Source organism: Dermacentor andersoni, chromosome 9 (assembly GCF_023375885.2).
Source record: "Dermacentor andersoni chromosome 9, qqDerAnde1_hic_scaffold, whole genome shotgun sequence".
NCBI lineage: Eukaryota > Metazoa > Arthropoda > Arachnida > Ixodida > Ixodidae > Dermacentor > Dermacentor andersoni.
Genome location: NC_092822.1, coordinates 131,658,043 through 131,683,260, shown reverse-complemented (window position 1 = coordinate 131,683,260; position 25,218 = coordinate 131,658,043). Strand labels below are relative to the sequence as shown.

The following is a 25,218-nucleotide window of genomic DNA, read 5'->3' as shown; positions in this document are numbered from 1 at the left end:
TCCTACATCAAAGTTAAGTAGACCACTTGACGACAGAACAATAAGAAGCATAATAAAGTTCTATGAGGATGAACATACATCTGTCTGTCTTCCAGGCAAGAAAGACGTCGTCCGAGGCAAGGAAAAAAAGATTGCTGCTAATGAATCTTAAGGAAGCGCATGAGGAATGGAAGAAAAGTAACACAGAGCTAAAGTGAGGCTTAAAATCGCTTCACTTTGTCAGCAAGCTCCAAGCGCAGCACGTACGCAATTTGAAGACCGCTCTCATGCCTGCAGAAGCCATAGTTTTAATGGACTTCTCTGAAAGCTACAGCTTTCTCATTCAGAGCGCCCCACAATCAATGTACTGGGACAGCTCTCAAGCAACAGTACACTCTCGCTCGACGGACTCTTCTGGCGAACCACATGTGCAATCGCACGTAGTGACATCCGATTGCCTTGACCGTACGACTGCCGCTGTTTCGACATTTCAGCAGGTGCTGATGGATCAACTAGACATGCCGCGGTTAGAACATGTGCACTACTTTTCGGATGCTTCCCCGCATAAAAACAGAAAGAATTTTGCAAACCTGTGCTACCACAAGGAATATTTTACTTTGGATGCTACATGGCATTTTTTTGCTACATCACACGGAAAAAGTGCCTGTGATGGGGTGGGCGGCACCCTGAAACGGTTGGTTGCCAAGGCAAGCCTACAAAGGCCTTTCTCAAGGCAGATTTTGACGCCGTTTGAGGTGTATGACTGGTCACAGGAAAGCCTTTTACATATAAAAACAATTTTGGTGCCGGAGAGTGCAATATCTAAGCGGGAGGTAGAACTGTCGTCCAGGTTTGCGAATGCTATGTGCATTAACGGAACCAGGTCTTTAAATTATTTTCAGCTGATGTCACTTTTCCAACTAAAAGTTTCATTGACGTCTTCGTCGAAGAGAAGTGTTAAAGCTGTTCGGCAGCCGGCACCTGCTCGGCTATAAAAGTGATACGTGCTATGTTCAGGCTCATGTGTTCAAACACGGTTGACATTAAATTTTCGTAGCCACGGAAAAAAAGGTCAGGGATACGGCATTAGAAATCGCTTGTCTTGGTTTGCATACAATAAAAAATCCACAAACTCCTTGCTGAATAGTTTCTTGGGCTCACTTTGTTGCCATTATGTCTTTGCAGGACAGCTACGTTTCATATATGTACGCTGTTTACATTATCCACGTACTGAAAATTAGAACAAAATAATTTCTTGCGTTTAAAAAATACCTTTTCATAACTTCCCACATGCATAGTAGACACGTAGGGCTATCAATGACGTAATGCATATAGTTTTAGGCCGACCACCAAGGCACCTTTTCTTACTTTGAATACAGAGCTTTTTGCAAAAAAAAATGGAACTTTACAATTTTTTTCCATGTGAACTGCTAAACCTTCGATACTTTAAATATTTCTCAGCTGTACTATGTTGACTGTCATACCTCGCTGGTGATCAGTAAAGTGGAAAGTTGGGCTAGTTGCTGAGTGATTATGTTGTGGTGAGTGACGCATGTTGACTAAGCTACCAGTAGATATTGTATATGTGACTTCCAGGTTTTTCTACGTTCTGAGAAAAACTTAAACTTTGCAATTTTACACGCTTTTGTTAGTGCCAGAACCAGACGAAGTATTCAAATATTTATAAAATTCGGAATTTTTGCAGTCACATCACATCTTTTAGTCGTCATAAACGCAATTTGAAGGAGTGGATCATACAATGTGTCTGAGAAAAAATGTTGATTGATGCCGTCTAGCTCAGCTTTGCAGGAAAAACAAATGGTCCTAAAAATTCTACAAAATTTTTGGCAAGGAAAAATAAACATGGGGGATGAGTTTTGCACTCCAACAAACGTGAAAATTTTTGCAGCTGTATCTATGATGGTCGAAAAAACGCTGGTTGATTTTTCGTGGAATGACCAGGGTGTCTACCAACCAGGATAACCGGGAATTCTGAGTGATATTGAGTAGTCTGGAAAAACTCGGGGAAAACTCGGGGGATTTGTGCTTCTATCAGGGAAAATTGGCTGTAAATTTATTGAAAGGGAACCCGGAACCGTAATGCTGGCCCGAGTAACAGAGAGGAATCATAACGAATGGTCTTTGACGCCGTGTCATCTGCTGGAGGAGTTGCCAGAGTACAGTCAACGAGCGACTTTCTGGACGGCAGATAATCCGGATGGCTTCGCAGCACCAGTAAGTACCCCATAGGGTCAATGTATAAGAACGCTGAAATTTCGGACGCAAGAACCCTTCGCCGTCCGATTTTCTGGACTTTTTGCCGTGACCGCAGGTCCAAAGCGGCATTAATAAAAGCCACCACCGCCGTCATTTTGATAACTTCGCTGCCTCAAACCGGCACACTCACATGCAGATCCACCTGCAGCCGTAGCCACCACCGCGGCAATGCTAGGCCTAGCTTAAGCTTCTTACCGTTCTGTACAGTGTTTTTCATTGAAAGAATTCGCCACTGTCAGCAATGGCACTTACACCGCCTTTGTGGTCATCGCGACTGGCTTTTGAGGTTCGGAAAGCACGACGCATTACATAATGCCGGTCCGCAAAAGTCAGCATCACCTCATTACAGTAATGTTACGCTGTGAAGCATAAGTGTGGGAAGGGGCAATTCTCACGGGACACAGTATATATTATTATACACGCGTGCACCCGCCATATCCTGTCGCAGTACAATTACCGATATGCCTAATAAGTGTACTGGCTGGCCTTCAGAGCTTTTTCGAACGTGGCTGTGGCGATTTGAACCCTTAAGGGCTGTAAAAGACATGCATTCATCTTTTCGGACGTTTTCGCGGCCCCTAGGGAGTCCGAAAAATCGGACGCTGTCTGTACAATTGTCCAGGAGGGTGCTTCAAATAGTCTGTGTGGCGAACGTGCAGCCGAAGGGGAACAAGAAGACAAGGACCTACGCATTCAGAAATTTACAGGAAAAGAAGCATGCGACGTACCACTTCTTTGAATTAGCTTGCACTCTAAAAGCAAAGTGTTGGCTGATGCCGAGATGCAGGTGTCCTTCATCCGAGCAAAAAGCTCTTTAAAACTGTGAAATGCAATACTGAGACATTGTGTGCAGGCTGAGAGTATGTCTGGACAGTTGAGCTTGACTTACCAGCTGTTGCGAGATAATCTCACTTGTGATATAAAGTTCGGGCCTCATACCAATTAGCTTGCTATCGGTTGACAGAAATAGCTCATATTTGAAAATATTCTGCATGCATCTCTTTCTTATTTGTATTTGAGAATGTTCGACTCTATTTGCAATTGGTTTTACTATTTCTTTCAAAGATATTTTATTCGCTGGGCATTTTACTAACCCCTCTGTTCTGTTTATTTTTTTTTTGAATAGAATAAACACTACCCCTTACTATTCAAACTGGATTACGTTTAATAATTTTTTTAACATGCTTACTAGAGAGTGACACCATTGGGCGACACGATATAGGGAGCCTGTCTTGACATAAAACAAAGTTCTGTGTCACTCGGGAAATATTGCAAAGGCACTCAGGGAAAACGTGGAAAACTCGGGGAATTTGGAAATGTCAACTTAGTAGACACCCTGAATGACCCTCGATGTGATGAAGTGTACCTTCATCACAGCCCCTTCTACAGGTTATATGGCGCAAGGCCTGAACCTGAGCTCTCGCGAGACTCTCAACCTGAGCTGCAGAAGCAATGCAATGATTGTTAAATCACTTAGCACCATTGACTGTGGCTTTAGTCTAAATAGAGTTCAAATGAACTCGCTTGTATTTTGAACTAGGTGTGTGATGCAACTCAACAGCCTCCCAAGAAGCATGTATCTGCTGAATAAATAGAAGCTTGAGGGCCAGTCTGTCTATGCTATCGTTGTTTTGCACCAATTTAAATGCCTGCCATTCGAGGCAACGTGTTTGTGAACACGCACTTGCAGAGGAAGCACGCCATAAGTGTGCTCATATTGCGTTGCGCAGATTGACACACTGGTATTTCACAGGCGTATGTGTGCAACTTTGGGAACAAACACTGCACGGCACTATTTCCAGGTGAGGCAAAAGGGGCTTATGCAAACTGGCAAGCACTTCGCACATACGGGACGATGATTTTTTAATTTTTATACTATTCGTAAACATCGCCTGTTGAAGATACCATAATTCTAGTCCTTGAGCTGGACCCTTCAGAGAGGCGGAGGTTACTTGCGCGAAAAATCGAAACACATATTCAACTAATTGTAAAAAATGAAATAACTGCCTAATTTATTACATTACGGCACATGTCGCCGTCTATGAATTGTAGCCAATGAGATTGCCAGGTGTATCCACTTGGACTTTACTTCCAGAATGACACCAGTTGGAGGTATGCGTCATCAAACTCGCTGTAAATGTGCACTGTTGATCTCCTTACTTTTTTATCAAAAACACTTTTTTATGCATTGGAGCACAAAAGTAACTGAAACGCCCATTTATTTCATCTCGCACTTTAGAAAATAATATCTGGAAACTGGTGCAGTTCTGGATATTCACTTAAAGTGGATGCATCCCGAACTTGCCGCAGCGATATGTCGTGCGCTAAGTCTAGCTAATAATGATCGCGCTTACCATCTGTCGAATGCTACGCGAACGACTCTTGAAGACATACCAAGCGGTCTGCACGCAGCAAACATTCTTAAGTAGATGCCTCATTTCATTACTTTCATCACTTTCTGCACTTACATGACTAAAAAAGAAGCTGCAACCAAATTTGCCTTTATTATGTGTAGGTTTTATAATGGTTGTGGTCAACAACAACAGAAAAGGCGCCTTTCGATTCTTCTCATCTGCACTCGTGGGCACGCAACAAATCGTGAGCGGCAACGATAGCAGCCACGTTTACACTGATACGTTAGAAGTGTACCCTATTCATATGCTGACGGTTGTAACACAGCTAAGATGTTCACCCACCCTTAGCAGAAACGTGCCGTATTAGGATAGTAGTGAAGACAGATGCCGCAGTTCCCGCAGCATGCCGGCCATGTGTTTCAATGTCACTGGCAGCTAAGCACGCCCATCTGTTTCTGACCCCTCAAAGTGGACATGGCTACGTTATTGCCGCAAACTTGCCAATATTAATGGTATTATTCATTACTGATACAGAAGAAACTGTTTCAGTGCACGTAATATACTCACGAGAAGAAAAAAAAAAATCTCGCTCGGCGTGTTTGGCTTGCTCCGCCAGCCGCCATTTTTGTTTTGGTGTCCCGCAGCAAATGCGGGATGAAAAAAAAAATTTTTTTTCTTTTCGCGGGAAATTTAACCCGCGTAATGATCGCCCCTCTGATTTTGCGTCAATTCTTCTGACAAAAAAGTGTGATCATTATGTGAGTAAATACGGTATGGTAACTGCCACAGGTGAATTCTACAAATTCCGTAAGACATAAAGATGATCATCCTGTATACGAACATCACGTACAGCACGCACCTATGATATCATGCTCAAGCGTGCCGACATTTAGGGTAAAAATAAACATTAATTACGTTCGAAACATGAACAAGTGAAATAATTACCTCGAAATAGTAGAATCAGGGCTGCAGAAAATGGTGCTGTTCGATCCACACAGGTGAATCAACAACACCACAAATTACAGCAATAAATACCGTTGACACCCATTTGCCTGTACTTGTAACGATGTTCAGAGAATAAACTGTCCAAAAATAATTATTTCATGCGGAAGATCATGCAGGTTCCTCGTAAAAACTTGTTGATCAATCACTAACGCAGACCCGAGAGTCTCACCTTGTCTCACTGCCTCGCTGTGACAGTTTCCGCCATGTGCTGTACGAAACTGGGTCCACTGTGGTGCCGTCATATTTTATATATTCGGCCTGCATCTGTAATGCTGCTGTTTGCTGTGAATAAAAATCCGAGCTTTTGTGCAAACTACTGATATTTTAATACCAGCCTAATATTATTAGTGTCAAGAGAGCACATCAAGACAAGATGCAAGACTAGAGCTACTAAGCATTCAACAAAAATGGCGGCGATTGTAGCGGTGTCGTGCAGGAAGGAAAAGATAGGTGCAGCGGTCATTGCAGCCTGATAACTGCTGAAGGTGCCACATGTTAGGGCTCTTTTTTGCTAGGGAAGGAATTTCTATGCTGTAAACATTAGCCGTTTGTGCAACGGCTCATCATGACCAATCGGGCAAGCTCCTCGCTAGGCGACGTCGACAGTGTAGCAAGATGATAACATGGTGTCGATCAGAAGCACGTCGCTTTTGTCTACTACAAGTAAGGTTCAATAAATGTGGCGGTTCTTCCTGGCGATATCTGTTTTTTTTTTTTTGGCAACTTGATTACACAGGGCACTTTCGATTGCAATCGATCCCGATCGGGCCTGATCACGATCGAAGCTACCCTGAGGGATGAGCATTTCCAGGCAGTTCATGTAATTAATTACGATTGCTGTCACAACACCAACAAAGAAAAATAAAATTTTTTTGCTGCTGCAAGAGTAAAAGTTCTTTGTTCCGATACAAACACCACCTAGGAGTAAATATGGCCATGTTGCAGATATAAAAAATGTCTTAGTGCATGCGGGAAGCTCTTGCTCGCATACGCCTCCCGCTTTCCAGTCAGTAGATTCTACTCCCGGCTGGAAAATGCTCTATCCAGTTGTTTCCAGGTGCTGGAAAACTTCCAGCTGGAAGACCAGCTGAGGTGGATTCCACTTCCAGCTGGAAAGTGCTATTTCCAGCTATTTCCAGCTGGCTCTGGAAAATTTCCAGCTGGAAGGACTAATTCCAGTTGGAAACCTGGCTGGGAAGACCATTTCCAGCTGGAAACTCAGAGCCCATTTTTATGTGGGATATATTCTCGCACAGCTGTCATCCGTTCTTGGAAAGCTTGTTTGCAACTAGGCTCTGAAGATGTGGAGAGGCTATTCGTGCCATTCTTTTATTGACATTGTGTCACATTGTGTTTAAGGGGCCCCTGCAACGGTTCGGACAAATTTGTAGGCGCGTAGAGTACAGCTTAAGTAGAGCATTCGCACCACAATTTAAGTGAAGTGTTACATATTAAGGGAGCTACAAGCGATTACAAGTTACCCCCCAGCCATGCTTTTCCTCCTCAACTCGTTCCCGAGCGATCGGGGCTAAGTTCCGCCTTCACTGGTTCTGCGTCACAATGCTACGTCACGTCGCCCACTTCCAGTTGTTTTGGAGCCCGCCCGCGTGAAACCTCTCCGCTAGCCACTTGGCCGTCAATCACCAGCGAGAGCTATTGAAGCAGCGTGCGTTGCAATCGTTCTGTTGATGGTCATTTGCGTCATGGACCCAGAGCTTGAGGAGCTGTTGCGCTGGATGAGCGAGGAGATGGGTTTTGATCCATACAGCGACACACCATTTCGCAATCCGCTCCACGCTGACGACAGCAGCGACAATTCGCCACCACCAGACTCTCCAAATTCCACTGATGGCCCCGACGACGACAGCAGCGACAATTCGCCACCACCAGACTCTCCAAATTCCACTGACGGCCCCGACGACGACAACACTCACCGCTAAACGTAAATACAGAAATTGACTTTATCTATTCGATGCGTGTCTGTCTTCTCGGAGCCGTCTAGCTTGTAACAGGAGAAACAAAAAACATTAAAGTTGTACGGTGTGCTCTTTTTACTATTAAAATCCTGGTGCTCATCGGATACCGATGGTCCGATGCGCTGCAGCCACTCCGCTCGTCTGCTGCCTTGCAGAGGGACACAATGTCGCAACTTGACATATTTTCAGTTGCTACGTCTACAGCCCACAACGCAACAATGGTGATTCATCGTGCTCACGAATAGACAGACCAGCACGTTGTAACACAAGCAGACACTCGCTGTGTGCCGGAAGTGCTCAAGTATACTGAAAAATTGTTCTTGTGCATTCTCTTTATGTTACTTTCTCTTCACAAAAACAAAGTAACTAACCTTTCAACTATTATGAACATCTATTGCTTACCACAAAGTTGGAAAAATGATCGATCATGCGCCCTGGGCAGCCAATTGGATAGCTCGCCCCACTGATGTCAATTGGGTGATTTACATCATATGGGTAGGGGGCGGCTTAAAATTCCGCCGATCAGTGTGCTGCGATCGGCAGCAAAGTGCATTTTTAAAACCTTATAAAAAGTTGCATGTTTTATGCACAGCACTTAGATGCATCAATTAATGATCAGAAGGACCTACTCTAACGACTCGGCATGTTTGTAGGAAATCGTCAAAATACTTTCAGGGTCCCTTTAAAACTGATCTTTCTTCCCTGATAATTAGGGTTCCTTGCTCTAGTCAGTACAGGTGTGGTACGTAATTATACCAGAATAAATGCTGTGAATATTTGTGAGTTTGATTGTTTGATATTTGTTATTTACTATTTGTATATCTATTCATCCTCAAAAGTGTTGAATTTGCTGTCTGTCAAGAAAAAGGGTGCAGGCATATTGCTGCGCTTTTCTAGAAACACATTAGTAGCACTTTGCCCTTCATGTGTCCGTAGTATGTTTTTTGTATCAACTGGGGTGTGTGTTCAGCATAACCTCGTTCATGCATTTTGGTGAAAAATGAGAGAATAAACGTACCACCTGAAGTCACTGAAAAATTTGGCGCTTGGTTGTAGTTGACATGCACGTAATGCGAAGCATTGTGCAAATCGTAGCACGCTGACATGAAGCTGAGCTGCCCAAGAGTCGCATTGTCATTTTTGTCGCTTCGGTCAGCAGCTTCTTCGGGCATGCACAAGATCTAGGTTGCTTTATATGCCACATTGATAATTTCTCGACGTCCTCCAGAATTTTTGCATTGCTGCCTTATCGAATAGGTAAGTTAATATATGTCAGCTAAGTAAACTTAAATATTAGCTGTTTGTGCACAATGACAAAAAAGAAATGAAAAAAAAATTGGAGGACATCTAAGGTTCCCTATGAGTGGAATGTGATAGCATTCACAGATCCCCGACTGCTTCTCATGCCTCCCGGCAACTGCAGCTTATGTAACTGTAATGTTTACCAGGAAATGCTGGTGATGAAGGCTATGCACGAAGGCGAGCTTTGTGGTGGAAATGCGACCTCCTCCGTGGGCCGTGGATGCGTGGAGGTTAGCGCGCTCTTGAGGGTGTTGCAAGGAACCGGGCTCTGTAGCCTCCAAGATTTGCGTGCACCGGCGTGCACAACTGGCAGACGCTGTGGCCGGTCTTTGTGTGGTAGAAACATTGGAAAAGGGGTTTGTTTGAGTTTTCCCGTAATAGAATTGTGTTTTCTCGTATATTCAAATTACTATCGAATGCTATCATGTCTGTAGGTTGTGTGTAAGTCATGCTTTGATTTTTGTGATGTACTTTACTTTGATAAATCCAATCAGTAATTTCTTGGGCCACATGGAGGGTCTTGGGTATGCGGGGTTTGGCTTGCGTCGTTCGGTATGATTTTTTTCCAAAATGGCGCTGGATGCAGACGGCAGATTTTCTGCAAGATGTGACCCTTAACACTACCGCGTTAAAGCTACTAGCATCGACAAAAGCCGATCAACATACAGCGGGTTCTGCTTGCGTAAAGTCTTCGATTATATTATTTCGTTTGCTGTATTTAACTGGTGCATCTGGAATGTAACTAAATAGTGCTTTCTGAGTAAGCCTCTCCTTTGTAGCTTGATGCTACAGTCGAGTGAATAACTTTTTCCCTTTTGTGAACTTTCCCCACCTTGCAGACTTCCATAGAACTGATTTGCTGTACCTTAATGGTGTTCTGCAAAGTCAAATAAAGGAGCACCTTTTCTTGCCTGTATTTAACTCGCGTTGAGCTTGAAAAGCTGCTTCAGAATGCGTATTGGCAGTTCTAAAGGGGACATATTGTGCTTCATAGTGCCAGATCTTCTGCTTCCAGAACTGCTCCGAAATTCACTTGGCCAGTTCCATCTTGGCTACAGGAAAGTTTAGCACATTTTGCACATGTACGTGAGCTGGTGCGGTGTGATGGCCTAATTAAAATATATGGAGAAACGCAAAGCTTTCATTGTGGCGACTAGTTCTGTAGTTGGATGGGATGGCAGAAGATTTAGTGCGCGCTCTCTCGTAGGATGAAGTTGAGGTGCAGTCGTGCTTGACGTGTGGTGGTTGACAGATCTGTCCCGTTTACCGTTCGCCAAGGTGCTGCAAAAAGGTCACGCAAAGCGCAAGACGTCCGCGGTGCAGAAGCGGCACCAGCCCAAGGCTGCAGTGGCACCTGCCGGCACTGTCTCGAAGGTGTCGACCCCGAAGGCAAAGCAGAAGCCCCAGCCAGGCGATGCAGCACAGCAGCCACCATCCAGCTCCCGTTTCACGTGAGTGTGATGTGCAAGAGTAACGCGGCAACGGTAGCACGGGCACCTTGAAGTTGAATAGGAAATGCAACCACTTCGCAAAACAAGTAGAGCCGCCGACCGACGGCGCTTGCACGGAAGGGTCCATAAAAAATTTTCCGATTATTGGCCATCCAGAAAAAATAAAATTCAGCTGTAAGAACAAAAAAGAAGTTTCACGATTTTATTTTCATACGTTCCGTACAATATCAGTGATATCTTCACATCACCGGCACTTGGGGAAGCCCACGAAACTTTGGCACCCGCTCTGCCACTGCAACCGATGGTGTCACCTGCAGTGGGACAGGATCGGCGGACCCGTCTGCACACAGTCTGGCCACTGCAGCATCAAAGCTTATGTTTAAAAGTGGCTTTGAAAATCAACTTCCTTATTTCGTAGGCTGAGGTGCCGACGCGCGAAATGCCTAGACACAGGCTTGAGGAGTCGACACTCAATGTACTTAGTCGCGCAGTCGGAGGCGTCGCTGCACAAAATGCTTAGGCAAGGGTCCGAGATGTCCACGCGCGATGTGCTTGATCGACGAGTCGGTGACTCTTATGTGCAAAATGCTTAGCCACGGTACGAGGATTGCGTGCACGATGTGCTTGGTCACGAATTTCAGAACACAGAGTGCTGAAAGGCTGAGCTGCATGTCCGAGGATTCCGCGTGTGAATCTTGGTCGCGAAGTCCGCGTCGCCGATGCTCGGAATGCTTAGCCGCGGGTCTGAGCACCCCCGTCGAAACGGCAGTTTGTCACAAAGAAATAACGGTATAAGGCGCAGTCAATCATTCGGTAAGCGGTACAAAAAAAACGGTCGCAGTTATGCCCGAAAGGCAAAGCATCGATTGCAAAAGCAAATTAGTGGGCTACTGTAGGAAGTAAGGATAGTAGTTTTATGGGCCATATAAACTTGCAACATTCCCTTGCTAACTGAATTAGGAAGCATGGTGTCAGCATGCAAAAGCAAACACGAACACATCACACATGCTGGCATGGGCAAACGGGGCAGCAGCGAGCAAAGTGACCTTCATGCTGTCTACTGCTTGAACACAAGAGCGGCAAGAACACAGCGCGCACAAAGGTGTGAGCTGTCTGCAGATCCCTTTCAACATGCGGCGCACGTGAGTCGAAGCCTCCCACACTGCCTCCCCGCTTTCCTCCCTCTTGCACACGAGATTGAGCCACGATCGTCAGTTCTCCTTGCGTCCGGTCATGAAATACGCAGCTGTTGCCAGAGCACGATCCTGTCCCATGAAGTGTTGCTGTGCATGGCAGAAAGTGACTCGAGGTGGAGCGTCATTTGATGCCCGCTCAATACAAAGGGTGTGGCCATAGCATCCAATACGACTTTGACTGTACTTAAGGTCACACTGTCCTGTACACCAACAAAAAGTGAAGGCAAACCGCAACTTACACACTGAAAAATATGGTTGTCATATCTCGTTCATCTGTTTGACACATTCCAACCAACAGGTATAAATTTTTCAAAGGGAGTTCTTGAATTCGTTTGTTATACTAATTGCACTGATATGAACTTAAGTATTATTTTTTATTTTTTCCACACATCTTATGTGAAGGGCCTTGCAAGACATGACCCATGGAAAAGTGGCCAAAGAAGATGGAATAACAGCCGATTTAATCAAAAATGGAGGAAACATCATGCTTGAAAAGCTTGGGGCCCTTTATACGAAATGCCTCCCGACTTCAAATGTTTCAGAGAACTGGAAGAATGACAACATAATGTGAATCCACAAAAAGGGAGACGTTAAAGAATAGAAAAATTATAGGCCCATTAACTTACTTTCAGTACTGTATATAATATTCACGAAGATAATTACCAACAGAATAAGGGCAACACTTCAGTCAACCGAGGGAACAGGCTGGCTTTAGGAAGGGATTCTCTGCAATGGATCACATCCACATTATTAATCAGGTTATCGAGAAATCCTCACAGTACAATAAGCCTCTCCATATGGCATTCATAGATTAGGAAAAGGCATGTGATTCAGTAGAGATACCAGCAGTCATAGAGGAATTACGTAATCAAGGAGTACGGGAGGCTTGTGTAAATATCTTGGAAAATATCTACAGAGATTCCAGAGCTACCCTAATCCTCCACAAGAAAAGTAGCAAGATACATATAAAGAAAGGGGTCATACAGGGAGACACAATCTCTCCAATACCATTCACTGCGTGCTTGGGAGAAGTATTCAAGCTATTAAACTGGCCAGGCTTAGGAGTGAGACTCAATGGTGAATATTTCAGCAACCCTCGGTTTGCAGATTACGTTCTGTTCAACATCACTGCAGATGAGTTACAACAAATGATTGAGGACCTTAACAGAGAGTGTAAGAGTGGGGCTGAAGATTAATATGGCAGAAGGCTAAGATAATCATGAATAGCCGGGCAAGGGAACAAGAGCTCAGGATCGCCAGTCAGCCTCTAGAGTCTGTGAAGGAGTACGCTTACCTAGGTCGATTACTCACTGGGCACCCTGATCACGAGAAGGAAATCCACAGAAGAATAAAAATGGGTTGGAGTGCACACGGCAAACACTGTGTGCTCCTGACTGGAAGCTTGCCATTTTCACTAAAAGGAAACATATACAATCCCTGGATTTTACCGGTACCAACATATCGATCCCCTTCAGTCATGAATTACAATTGACTGTCAATAAATGTGTGAAATTTACATAATTTTATGCCAAGGTGCTGGAGACTCCATAGGAAGTCAAGGTGGGATGATAATGACTGTGCATCTTTTAGAGACCCATCATAACTACATAGAAATAAAATGTTAATTTATTTTACTCTACCTTTCTTCCAATACCGTATTTACTCGCATAATGATTGAACTTGTAAAAAAAATTTGACGTAAATTCAGGGGTGCGATCATTACGCAGGTTAAATTTTGCACGAGAAGAAAAATTTTCATTTTTCATCCCGCATTTGCTGTGGGATGATACGCAGGTGACTGCTTCTGTCAGTGCGGTACACCAAAACAGAAATGGCGACCGGCGGTGCAAACCGAATGTGCTGAACGCGAATATTTTTCTTCTCGAGAGTACATTATGCGCATTGAAACAGTTTTTTTCGTATGAATAATGAATAATATAGTTAACATAAGCAAGCTTGCGACAATAACATAGCCACGTTCACTTTGAGGGGACTGAAACAGAGATGGGCGCGCTTAGCTGCGAGTGACATAGAAACACATGGCGGGCATGCTGCGGGAACTGCGGCATTTGTCTTCACTGCTATCCTAATACGGCATGTTTCTGCTAAGGGTGCGCGAATATCTTAGCTCCATTACAACCGTCGGCATATGAATAGGGTACACTTCTAACGTATCAGTGTAAACGTGGCTGCTATCGTTGCCGCTCGCGATTTGTTGCCTGCCCACGAGTGTAGACGATAAGGATCAAAAGGCGCCTTTTTTGTTGTTGTTTACCACAACCATTATAAAGCCTACACATAATAAAGGCAAACTTGGTTGTAGCTTTCATTCTTCTTTTTTTTTTTGTCATGGAAGTGCGGAAAGTGATGAAAGGGATGAAATGGGGCGTCTGCTCAAGAATTTTTGGTGCGTGCAGACCGCTTGGTATGTCTTCAAGAGTTGTTCGCGTAGCATTCGACAGATGGTAAGCGCGATCATGATTAGCTAGACTTGGCACATGACATATCGCTGCGGCAAGTTCAGGGTGCGATCATTACACGGGTAAGACAAAAAATAGAATTTTGACAACAAAATTCAGGGGTGCAATCATTATGCGAGTAAATACGGTATATATATTGAAATACCCGCTCGAATTATGGGTACAGGTTCATTATTGGGTGGAAGTATTACAACAATTGAAAATAAATCTTGTGCAATTACTATCGAAATGCCTCACATGAAACGTCCTATCAAACACAGTAGTGCCCTCACCAAAGCGCTCGTGTAAAACGGTCGTCTAAAGCGATACACTGCACTCGGAAGTAAGTAAAATGGATGCACTGTAGGGAAGCAGAAGGTTCAATTTACTCAAACCTTAGTGTTCTTTGTTCATTCGTTGCAACCACTGCAGTATAAGTTGCGTCCACAAATGTGTATGCCGTGACTCAAGGGGATATAGGGCAGAGACTTGGAGACCGACAAAAAAGCTTGAGAACAAGTTAACCCTTTGAAGGTTTTCGCCGTACATGTACGGCGGCGGTTTTCTGTCCCGCAAGGTCTTTGCCGTACGGGTACGGTTTCGACCCTCCGTTTGAAATTTCGCGCCATAATGACTATCGTGCTCACTGGGAGGTGCTGCCACCTCTTAGGACTTACAAGAAGCGTTTGAAATGTGCGCTACCTTCTTGGGGAGATAAACGGAACGGATTTCTAGCTTCAGCGCGTCACGTCGTGCAGACTGCGGCAACACCCCTTTTGCGGTTTCGGTTTCGCCGCGTGATCGCAACAGAGGCGCGCGAAACGTCATTTTTCTTTTTGTCGGCACTCTCTTGCAGAGGCGGTGGAAGTTGATTTCTATCTTGATTGGCGCTGCTCTTAGCTTGTTTGTAACCGCCGCTCACGAGGTATTCTCGCTCTCAGTGGCAACACGCTTTCGCGGTTTCGTTTCCTCCGCATGATCGCAACGGAGCCGCGCAACACGTGATTTTTCTCTTTGTCGTCACGCTATCGCTGGGGCGGCGGAAATTGATTTCTATCTTGATTGGCGCTGCTCTTAGCTTGTTTATCACCGCCGCTCATGAGGTATTCTCGCTCTCTGCGGCAACGCGCTTACGTGAGAGGGTGCCTCAGACCTCTGCCCAAGGCAGCCGCACGCACGCAGAGATGTCATGTGTGCGCCAACACAACTCGTTGCTCCAAGAGAAGAACATACATGCATTTTAGGTGTGCAGACTGCGATAAGGCGCTGTGCGGGGACCCGTGTTTCAAAGAGTACCACACTGAAATACTATTGAACATTTTGCAGTTCTGAGTGATGCTGACACCAGAATACTGTTCCTAATTTTTTTACTATTTATTCCCGACTTTATACATCTTGCACATTCAAGATCCGCAATAAAGTAATTTGACCACCTGGGAGGAGGAGGAGGAGGAGGAAAAACGTTTATTTAGCTCTAGAAAATTCTATGAATTTCGCGGAGTCAGATGGTGTCTTCCATCTTCTTGGCAATGGCCGTCTGCCCCTAGTCCCGGGCTCCGCTGGATGCCGCTGCCAGCTGGGCCCGTCGGATCAGCCCTAGTTGGACGTCCTGACGGTCGCTGGAGAGCATTCCTTCCCATTGCTCCGCACTCGGGTTTGGTATTATTGGGGCCGCATTTGTTTTCTGGCAGGCCCACGTTATATGGTAGAGCGTGGGTGTGTCCTGGCACCATGGGCATTTCTCACTGTATTGTGTGGGTTGTATTTTGCTGAGGGTGTTTAAGTTCGGATATGCACCCGTCTGTAGCAGCCTCCAAGCTACGGAGTCCTCTCTAGTGAGAGACCTATGCGGCGAGGGGTACCGCTTCCTGCTGCCCTTATAGTGATTCAGGATAGCCGAGTATTCTCTGGGGACTGGCTCGGTTTCCTCGAGGTCATTGGCGGAGGGTGCTCGGTATGCAGTGTATCCTCGGGCTACCCTGTCGACCTCACGGTTGCCTTCCACGTCCGTGTGACCCGGCGTCCACATTATCGTGTGTCTAATTGGTTGTTCTTTTTCTGGGTTTTTTGTGTGGGGATCTTCCGAGCGGAGTATGCGGAGCGCTCTGTGACCTATTCTGCCGAACATGTAGTTTCGGCATGCTGTTTAGGAGTCGGTTAGTATTGTTAAGGACCGCCTAGTCCGATAGCCCTCCGCTGCCGCTAGAGCGACGGCCGCTTCTTCAGCCTCGACTACCGTGCAGTCCCGTAGAGGTGCGCTGACGATTTCTCGCATATCCGAGTTTATCACCACCGCTGCTGCGTTGGGGTTGGTCTGTCTCGCCCTTCTGGTGTATGTGGCTGCGTCCACGTATACCGTTGTTGCCTGGGAAGCTAGGGACTTTTGGATGTATTCGGCTCTCGCCTTCCTGCGTTCTTCGTGTAGGTTGGGGTCCATGTTCTTGGGAATGGGAGCCACCTTGATTGTTTTTCGTATATTGTCCGGGATAGTCGCGGTTCTTTGGGTTTCTTGTATCTGTTCGCTGCATCCCAACTTCTGCAGAAGTTCCCTGCCAGACGGAGTCTGTTGAAGTCTGCGCAGCTGAGCAACATGTTGTGCCTCTCTGAGTTCTTCGAATGTGTTATGAATTCCTAGTGCCAAGAGCTTCTCCGTGGATGTGCATTGTGGTAGGTGGAGCGCGGTTTTGTATGATTTGCGTATGATGGCGTCTATCTGCTGAATCTCGCTCTTGATTGGGTTGTAGTACGGGAGACTGTAGGTAACCCGGCTGATCACCAGACTCCTAACCAGCTTTAGCGTGTCTTCCTCTCGCATGCCTGAGCGTCTGTGGGAGACGCGCGTTATCATGCGAGCGACTTGAAGAGTTGATGTCTTGAGTAGAGCGAGAATGTGTGAGCAGCGTTGATTCGACTGTATCCACATGCCCAAAATTCTTATGAGCGTTTTCTCCGGTATTAGTTTTCCCTCGAGGTAGACGCCAAGCTTGAGCTTGTCGCTAGTCGGGACCGTGCGATTCTGTTTCCCTCTCCAGACTCTGAGCAGCTCAGATTTCTCGGTGGAGCAGGCTAGCCCTCTTGCCCTCACGTAGTTCTCCACGCAGGTCGCAGCCTCTTGCAGTCTTTCTTCTTTTTCTTTAAGTGATCCCGTGTTGGTCCAAATGGTTATGTCGTCGGCGTACATGGCATGGTGTATGCCCTCGATCTCTTTGAGTTGTTTCGCAAGGCCGATCATTGCTATGTTAAATAGCGTTGGTGAAATGACTGATCCCTGGGGGGTTCCTTTGTTGGGGGTATGGAACTTCTCCGAGCGGAGTTCTCCTAGCCCTATCGTGGCTGTTCTGTTGGACAGGAAAGCTTTGACGTAGCCGAAAACCCTCCTGCCGCAGTTCAAGTCGTCCAGGCCCGCTAGGATGGCTTCATGGCTCACGTTGTCAAAGGCTCCTTTAATGTCCAATGCCATTATCACGTTCTCTCCGTTCCTGGGAACGTTGCTTAAGACTTCTTCCTTGATTTGTAATAGTACGTCTTGGGTCGACAGCTTCGCCCTGAATCCGAACATACTGTGGGGGTATAATTCGTGATCCTCTATGTAATGTTGTAGCCTTATCGTGACCACTCTCTCGTACAACTTGCCAAGGCATGATGTGAGGGAGATGGGTCTTAGGTTTTCGATTTGTAGCTTTTTGCCCGGTTTTGGTATCATAACTACCTCTGCATGTTTCCAATCATCGGGGACGGTCTCCGCTGCCCAGTGCTTATTGAGAAAGTCGGTTAGTTCTGCGACTAGCTCGTCACTGAGATTTCGGATGAGTGCGTTGTTGATTTTGTCCGCACCTGTTGCCGTGTTTCTAGTTGTGCTTCTGATTGCTGCATAGACCTCTTCACGAGTGATGGGTCTGTCTAAGCTTGGATTTTCTCTTCCCCGGTAATCCCCTGTATATGCCGCCGGGTTCGTGTCCCCGAAGCATTTGACACGCACTTTGTCCAAGAGTTCCTCTTCGGTTCCCTCGAATTGGTGGATTAGCCGGTATATTGATTTGTTATTCTCTGCCTTGGTTTTAGTCGGATCGATGAGCGCTTTCAGGATATGCCACGTCCTAGCTGTGCTCAGGGTTCCGTTCAGGGAGTCGCTGAAGTGTTGCCAGTTCGTTCTCGCCAACTGTGCTGCGTACTCCTCTGCTTTCGTTGTAATTTCTGCTATTTTAAGTCTGAGCTTCCTGTTGTGTTTCTGCCTTTTCCACCTCTTGATTAAGCCGCGTCTTGCTTCCCATAGCCTAAGAAGCCTGGCATCCACCTCGGGTGTCTGCGTTGTTCTTTTGACCTCTTTGGTGTGCTCGCCTTCTCTCTGCTTGAGTATGTTTCCCCATTCTTCAATTAATTGGATTCCTCCCTCGCTGAGGTGTCTGTCACATGCTTTCCTAAATGCGTTCCAATCAGTGATTTTGACTGTTCCTAGCTGCCGTTTAAGTCTGTCTGAAGTCACTTGGGTTTTGAGTATGTAGTGGTCGCTCCCCAGATTTTCCATCAGGTTTTCCCATTGCGCCTGCCATGGTCCTTTGATGAAGGTGAGGTCCGGACAAGTGTCGGTACAGACGCTGTTGCCTATTCTGGTCGGAGTTTCCGGGTCTGTGAGGAGGATGTAGCCTGCATTCTCTGCCGCTTCCGCTAGTGTCTTTCCTTTAACGTTGAAATTCTTGTATCCCCAGCTCTTGTCCCTGGCATTAAAATTGCCTAAGACGACTAGCGTGTTGCCCTTTGCCAGTTTGCTGGCGCCTTGGAAGAGCTCTTGGAATTTGGCTTTCTTTTGTTTCGGCGGGCTGTAGGTATTTACGATGAAGATGCTGCCCATTTTCTTCTTTTTCTTTGGGATAATTTCTACGATCACGTGCTCTATGTCTGTTTCGGCTATCCTATTGTGGCTTATGGCTATGATCGCTTTGCTGACTAAGATTGCCGTCCTTCCTTTTTCCTGGGTTTCGTAGCACGTGTATCCTCCTAGGGTTGGTGTGGTGCCCGTTTCCTGAAGCGCAATAATGTCGGGTACCGTTTGTTGTGTGTGAATATATTGTTGAAGTAGGCCCTGCTTCCTTCGGTAGCCTCTGCAGTTCCATTGCCATATGTCTAGATGTTCTTGTTTGCTTAAGGTTTTTCTGGCCATGTTAAGCTTCTGTGTTAGTCGTGGTCGCGTTGGCGAGGGCTGTCAGTGCAGGACGGTGGTATGCCTTCTCTCTGATGTTTTCGGTGAATTTTTGTTTGCGGATCGAGCTGCGTAATTCCGTTATTTGCGCTTGCGTTTGTTGTGTTGTTTGTTGAATCGTCTGTTGCATCTGCTGCATCATCTGCTGCATTTCGGCTTTAAATTTGTTAAAGTTCTCGTTGCTTGCCTGCGACGAGTGCGGCGGTTGGGTTAGGTCGGGTTGCGGCTGCGGAGGGCTGCTCGGTCTCTGGTCCCTAACTGCCTTCGTGAGCTCGGCCACCTGGCGTTCTAGCTCGCTCTGTCTGACGCGGGCAAGTTCTAGTTCGCGTCTTAGGGCTGCGATTACTTTGTTCGCATCTTCCTGATGTTTAGGCGCGTTGTTGGTATTTGTGTTTGTGTCCTTTTTAACCTCCCCTCCCGAGTGCAGAGCAAACCAGGGATTTCCTGCTCCCCAGCTCACCTTGACTCCGGTCTTCCGTGCGGGTGTCTTCTGCTTTTTCTGCTGCTGCTGCTGGCCGTCCAGGGGCACCAGGGGCGGGAAGGACCGTGAACGGCTCCTCGACCGGCTCCGTGAAGCCCGGGATCTCGAACGGCTCCACGAGGTCTCCCCCTCAGAGCTGAACCACCGCAGCTTCTCACCGCGGTCGTCCCGGCTGCGGCGTCTGCTGTCGTGGCTGCCGCCTCCCGTGCCGCCGTGGTTGCTGCGCAGCTCCCTGGCTTTCTTTAACTTGTCTTGGCATTCTTTGGACCCGGTGACGTGGCCTCCGCCGCAGATCAGGCATTTGGGTGTGCATTGGTGGCCCTCCGCCGGGTTTTGCGTACCGCACTGCTTGCACGCCCTGGCTTCAGGATTGGGGCACACGTCCGACCGATGACCTTGTTGACAGCAGATATAACATACCTGCCTCGTGGGACGATACGCGTAGCACCACATTTCGCCTCTGTAATAAATGACTTGTTTCGGGACTATGGGGCCGTCGAAGGTGATGACAGCCGACTTGGATTTTCCCAGCATTCGGGCGCTGTGAATCTTGACCCCCTGAGTCCGCACCCGCAGGTTGGCTTTCAGTTCTTCCGGCGAAGTCCCGGGGTCCACTCCGTGAATCACGCCGCGGCGGGTGTCTTCCGGAGCTGCCACGTAAGCATTGACATCGTACGAGCGTTCCCCGAACGTGAGGTTGGAAATGCGTCTCACGTGTTGGGTGGCCGTCTCGCTTGCCGTGCTCACTATTATGATGTTTGATCCCGTGCGAAGTCTGATGATCAGTTCTTCTCCTTTACATTGGTGGTTGCACGCTGCCGCTACGGCGCGGGCTACTTGGTGGGTCTGGAGCGATCTGATTACGAGTCCTTTCGGCCGCAATATGATTTTGAAATCGTCCTTGGGGAGCGGGGGCAGCCGTGGCCTGGGTCGCCGCATCGCTCCTCTCTTGACGCTATTCGAGGCGGCGGCGGCTGGCGCGCCAGCTGCCGGCGGAGCAGTGGCCGGAGTTTTTCCGCTGGGGTCACCTTGAGTGGTGGACGGAAAATTCCCGGGAGCGTTGAGTTCCATCTTCTTTTGTCGCTTCTTCTGGCGTTTGGACAGGGCCAATTCCCAGTTCGATTCGTCTTCTCTCTGGGGTTCGTGCTGCTGCTCTCGCATGGCGGCATCCTCGATCGCCCCGTCTACCGAGTTCTCGGAGTCGGTGGTGCCGAGCTAGTCCTCGTCCATCTCCTGGGCTTCCAATAAATTCTGGGGTAGTCCGCTCGTTGTTGGGTCAAAACTTGGATAATTCGTAGGGCGGGGGGTCCGTACCGGGCTGCATCATCACCTCGAAGCGAGCTGGGGTACCCGCGAGCGCCCGTAGTTGAGCTAAGCCCGGTTAGGCTTAGCGCCCGCGCGGCCACGCGGAATCTTCCAAGTGCGGTAAAAAGCCCAAAATTGGTCCTACCGTCTTGAATTCGGTATCCAGGTGGTCCAGCTTGTGTGTCCTCTAAGCTCCAAACAAAATTTGGGGGCCCAGTGGATTGAGAACGTCTGGGGGGGTCAGAATGGTCAGAGCCCATTCGACGCACGTCCGCACTTCTCCGTCTTCTTCGGCGCAACGCCACCACCTGGGAAAGTTTTTTTTAAAATAATTCGACCCTCAAAGGGTTAAGGACTGTGCAAAGAGGAACGGAATGAAAAATGTTAGGCGTAGCGTTAAGAGACAGGACGAGGGTGGTGTGTATCAGAGCAAATGGGTATAGCCGATATTCAAATAGACAATAAGAGTAAAATATGGAGGTGGGCAGGCAATGTAATGCATAGGATGGATAACTAGTTGGCCATTAGGGTCAAAGAATGGGTGCGAAGATAAGCAAAACACAGTTGAGGACAGTAGAAGAGTAGGTGGGGCAATGAAATTAAGAAATTCGCAGGTGCAATTTGGAATTAGTTGGCGCAGGACATGGGTAATTGGAGATCACAGGCCTTCGTCCTGCAGTGGACAGAAAAATGGGCTGCTGCCATCGTGTGCATGCGCGACTGCGTGCGCATGCTCTTTGAGTTTTCATTTGTGCCCTTAATGGTACCCGAGCCCCCAATACATTTTTCTATTGAAGCTGTTGAAAACTCGGAACGAACACAAGTTGCTATCAGGCGTTCTCCTTTCTCCCTCCCCACCTCTTTCTAATTGCAGAGAGATTAATTGAGTAGTTCCTGGTTTCTAAACCAAACAACTGGATTGGCTGCGCCTACTTAAGTTGGTTCAGGCTGTTATCTCAACAGAACCACAAGGCACGCGCTGTTTGCCTTTGCTTGCACTACCCCAAACTTCAGTACCTGGCGTTTCTCATGCTTGCTAGTTTCCTGCTGTGCCGTTTGGCAATTTGAAGTGAAGATCTTAATAAGAAAAACAGCTTTCGAACGATGGAAGGGACTACACTATTTGGAGAATGGCTCTATTTCAATCTTTCCATCTGTACCGGCAGACTTGGAGCCTTTTCAATTTTGCCATGCGTTATTGCATAGTGCAAACAAATCGTACGTAGCCGCAGCTTTCCCACAGGCACTGGATGCTGGGTGTGCACGTGACCGGTGGGTTTGCCCACGCAGCGGTGGCAGTGGGGCGGCGTTCCCGTGCAAGTGGTGCGGCCGGTCGTTCGACTCCCTGCGGGGCTTGCTGAAGCACGAGCAGGTGCACCAGTGGAAGCGGGTGGCCGCCAACCGGCCGCTCTTCAAGTGCTCCCGGTGCGGCAGCATCTACAAGTACCTGGGCGGGCTGGTGCGCCACAGGCTCGCCTGTGCCAAGGGAGCAGCCACCAGGCAGCCGCCGAGGGAGAAGGCGGCCGCCAAAGGAGAAGGCGGCGACGGCACCAAGACGTTCGGGTACGTTCCCTGCCGGTGCACTGCGTACGATACTACTTCCACGCAAAAGTGGGGGAAAAGCAGGCTGGTGAACAAGCAATTGGTAACTGCGGCGTGGATTCTAGGAACACTCGAGGAAAGACGTTGGTAGAATTCGTGGAAAGGAATAAGCTGCGAATAATGAACACCTTCTTTAGGAAGTGTTGGAACAAAAAGTGGACCTGGAAAAGCCATAATGTTGAAACAAGAAATGAAATAAATTTCATACTTTTTGCTGATCCCAACATAGTGCAAGATGTAGAAGTGTTATGTAGGGTAAAGTGCAGTGATCATAGTTGTTAGAGAGAAAAACTGGTCAAGAAGAAACCGGCCAACCTAAATGCACAAGGGTAAAAGTAGACCAAATCAGGCTGGTACTTGTAAACAAATATGCAGCTCTAGAACAGAGAGATGAAGATGACATAGAGGTAATGAATGAAACCGTAACTAGGCTGGCTTCAGAGGAAGCAATTGAAGTGGGAGGTAAGGCACCAAGGCAACCAGTAGGTAAGCTCTCCCAAGTAACAAAGGACCTAATAAAGGAACGACAAAGAATGAAAGTGTCCAGCCCATGAGATCGGATATAATTCGCGGAACTGTCAAAACTGATCAACAGGGCAAAAATAAGTGATATTCGAAACTGTAACGTGAGGAAGACTGAGGATGCTGTGGAAAATGGATGCAGCATGAATCAGTGAGAAGACAACTTGGAATCGGACAAACCAACGTGTATGCACTGAAAGATGAATAGGGTAATATCAGCAATCTCGAATGTAGAGTAAAAGCAGCTGGAAGAATTTTATATTAACCTGTACAGTACCCAGAGGAGCCACGATACCTTCATTCAAAGCAGTAATGAACAGCTTGCAGAGACTCCTCTTATAACTAGCGAGGAGGTCAGAAGGGCCTTGCAAGACATGAAACGGGGAAAAGCGGCAGAAGATGTAATAACACTCGATTTAATCAAAGATGGAGGAGGCATAATGATTCAAACTCTGACGGCTCTCTATACGAAGTGCCTATCGACTGCAAGGGTCCCAGAGAACTGGAAGAATGCCAACATTATACTAATCCACCAAAAGGGAGATGTTAAAGAATAGAAAAATTATAGGCCCATTAGCTTACTCCCAGTATTTTATAATATATTTACCAAAATAATCTCCAGTAGAATAAGGGCAACACTGGACTTTAGTCAACCAAGGGAACAGGCTGGCTTCAGGAAGGGATACTCTACAATGGATCACATCCATGTGATCGATCAGGTAATCGAGAAATCCGTAGAGTACAATAAGCCTCTCTCTATGGATTTCATAGATTATGAAAAGGCATTTGATTCAGTAGATATACCAGCAGTCATGGAGGCATTACGTAATCAAGGCGTACAGGACGCTTACGTATATAGCTTGGAAAATATCTACAGAGGTTCTACAGCTACCTTAATCTCCACAAGAAAAGTACCGTATTTACTCGCATAATGATCGCACTTTTTTGTCAGAAAAATTGACGCAAATTCAGGGGTGTGATCATTACGCGGGTTAAATTTCCCGCAAAAAAAAAATTTTTTTTTTCGTCCCGCTTTTGCTGCGGGATGCGGGTGCGGGACACCAAAACAAAAATGGCGGCCGGCGGAGCAAGCCGAACGCAATTTTTTTTAGAGCGCAGCTCTTTGGCGTCCGTTCCTGGGTTTCGCGTCGTCGTCGGCGTTGTCGTCGGCCTCGTAACCAGCTCCGCCCCCCTTTCATCCCCCCAGCGCTAGCAGCGACCGACTGATACCGCTGGATGCCGCTGACGCCGCTAGAGAATCAAGATAACGTTACTGCATAGAACACCGTCGCCGCCATGCAGAAAGAGGAGGAAAGGGTCCCCCCCCCCCCCCTGTTCTTGTGTGGCGGATAGGGTGCTCTTCAGTTGCCGACGCGCCGGTTATTTCACGTAGGCCCCGGCACGTCGACGAATACGTGACCACCTTCCCACGGCTAGACCTGGTTCTTAGCGCTGCGGAAGCGAGGGTATCATATTGTTTGTGTCGGCATCGGCGGCGTTGTCCCTGAAACCAACTCCGCAGCTGGGGTTGACTCACTATCGGCGTCAGCGGCATCAGTCAGTCGCTGCTATCTCTTCCCTCCTCCCTTTATCGTGTTGTCCGCTTGCTGCGCGCGCTTCTGCCCCCATCGTTTGCCGCTGGGTGTACACGCCACCCCCCTCCCCCCTCTTCCTGCGAGTCTCCGGTTGTCAAAGCGCCGGCTCGAACTTAATTCCTTTCTTCGCTCCTCCTCCAATGCAACCCCTGTGCGGTGGCAATCAGAGAGCCAGATCGGTGGCGGCGGATCTGTATATGTGCACCGCCCGAGCCGAAATTGCCGCTGCCGTTCGCCCTGTGCGGTGGCAATCAGAGAGCCAGATCGGTGGCGGCGGATCTGTATATGTGCACCGCCCGAGCCGAAATTGCCGCTGCCGTTCGCCACTGCGAAATTATCTGCCAGTTCTTTCTGAGCCATGAGCGAGACGACCGATGGAAGTCCTATCTACTTGCGCACAGGTCTCTCTGCAATACCAGTCGAAATGTTTGGCACGTCACATGAAGTTGGCGAACTGTGCGCCGCAAAGTTGCCCAACGGCTTGCTGGTAGTAGCTGCCTACTTCGCCCCTACCGCA

At 47.4% G+C, this 25,218-nt stretch overlaps 1 protein-coding gene across 1 annotated transcript in view; it reads left to right on the top strand.

Moving 5' to 3' along the window:
• The window catches only part of LOC126529690 (uncharacterized), a 69,431-nt gene that overhangs the window by 29,988 nt on the left and 14,225 nt on the right, over window positions 1-25,218 (top strand). The window contains exons 3-4 of the mRNA XM_072284299.1: window positions 10,172-10,344; window positions 22,273-22,545. Of these exons, the coding sequence (XP_072140400.1) occupies window positions 10,172-10,344; window positions 22,273-22,545 (446 nt within the window). The remainder of the gene's footprint in view (window positions 1-10,171; window positions 10,345-22,272; window positions 22,546-25,218) is intronic.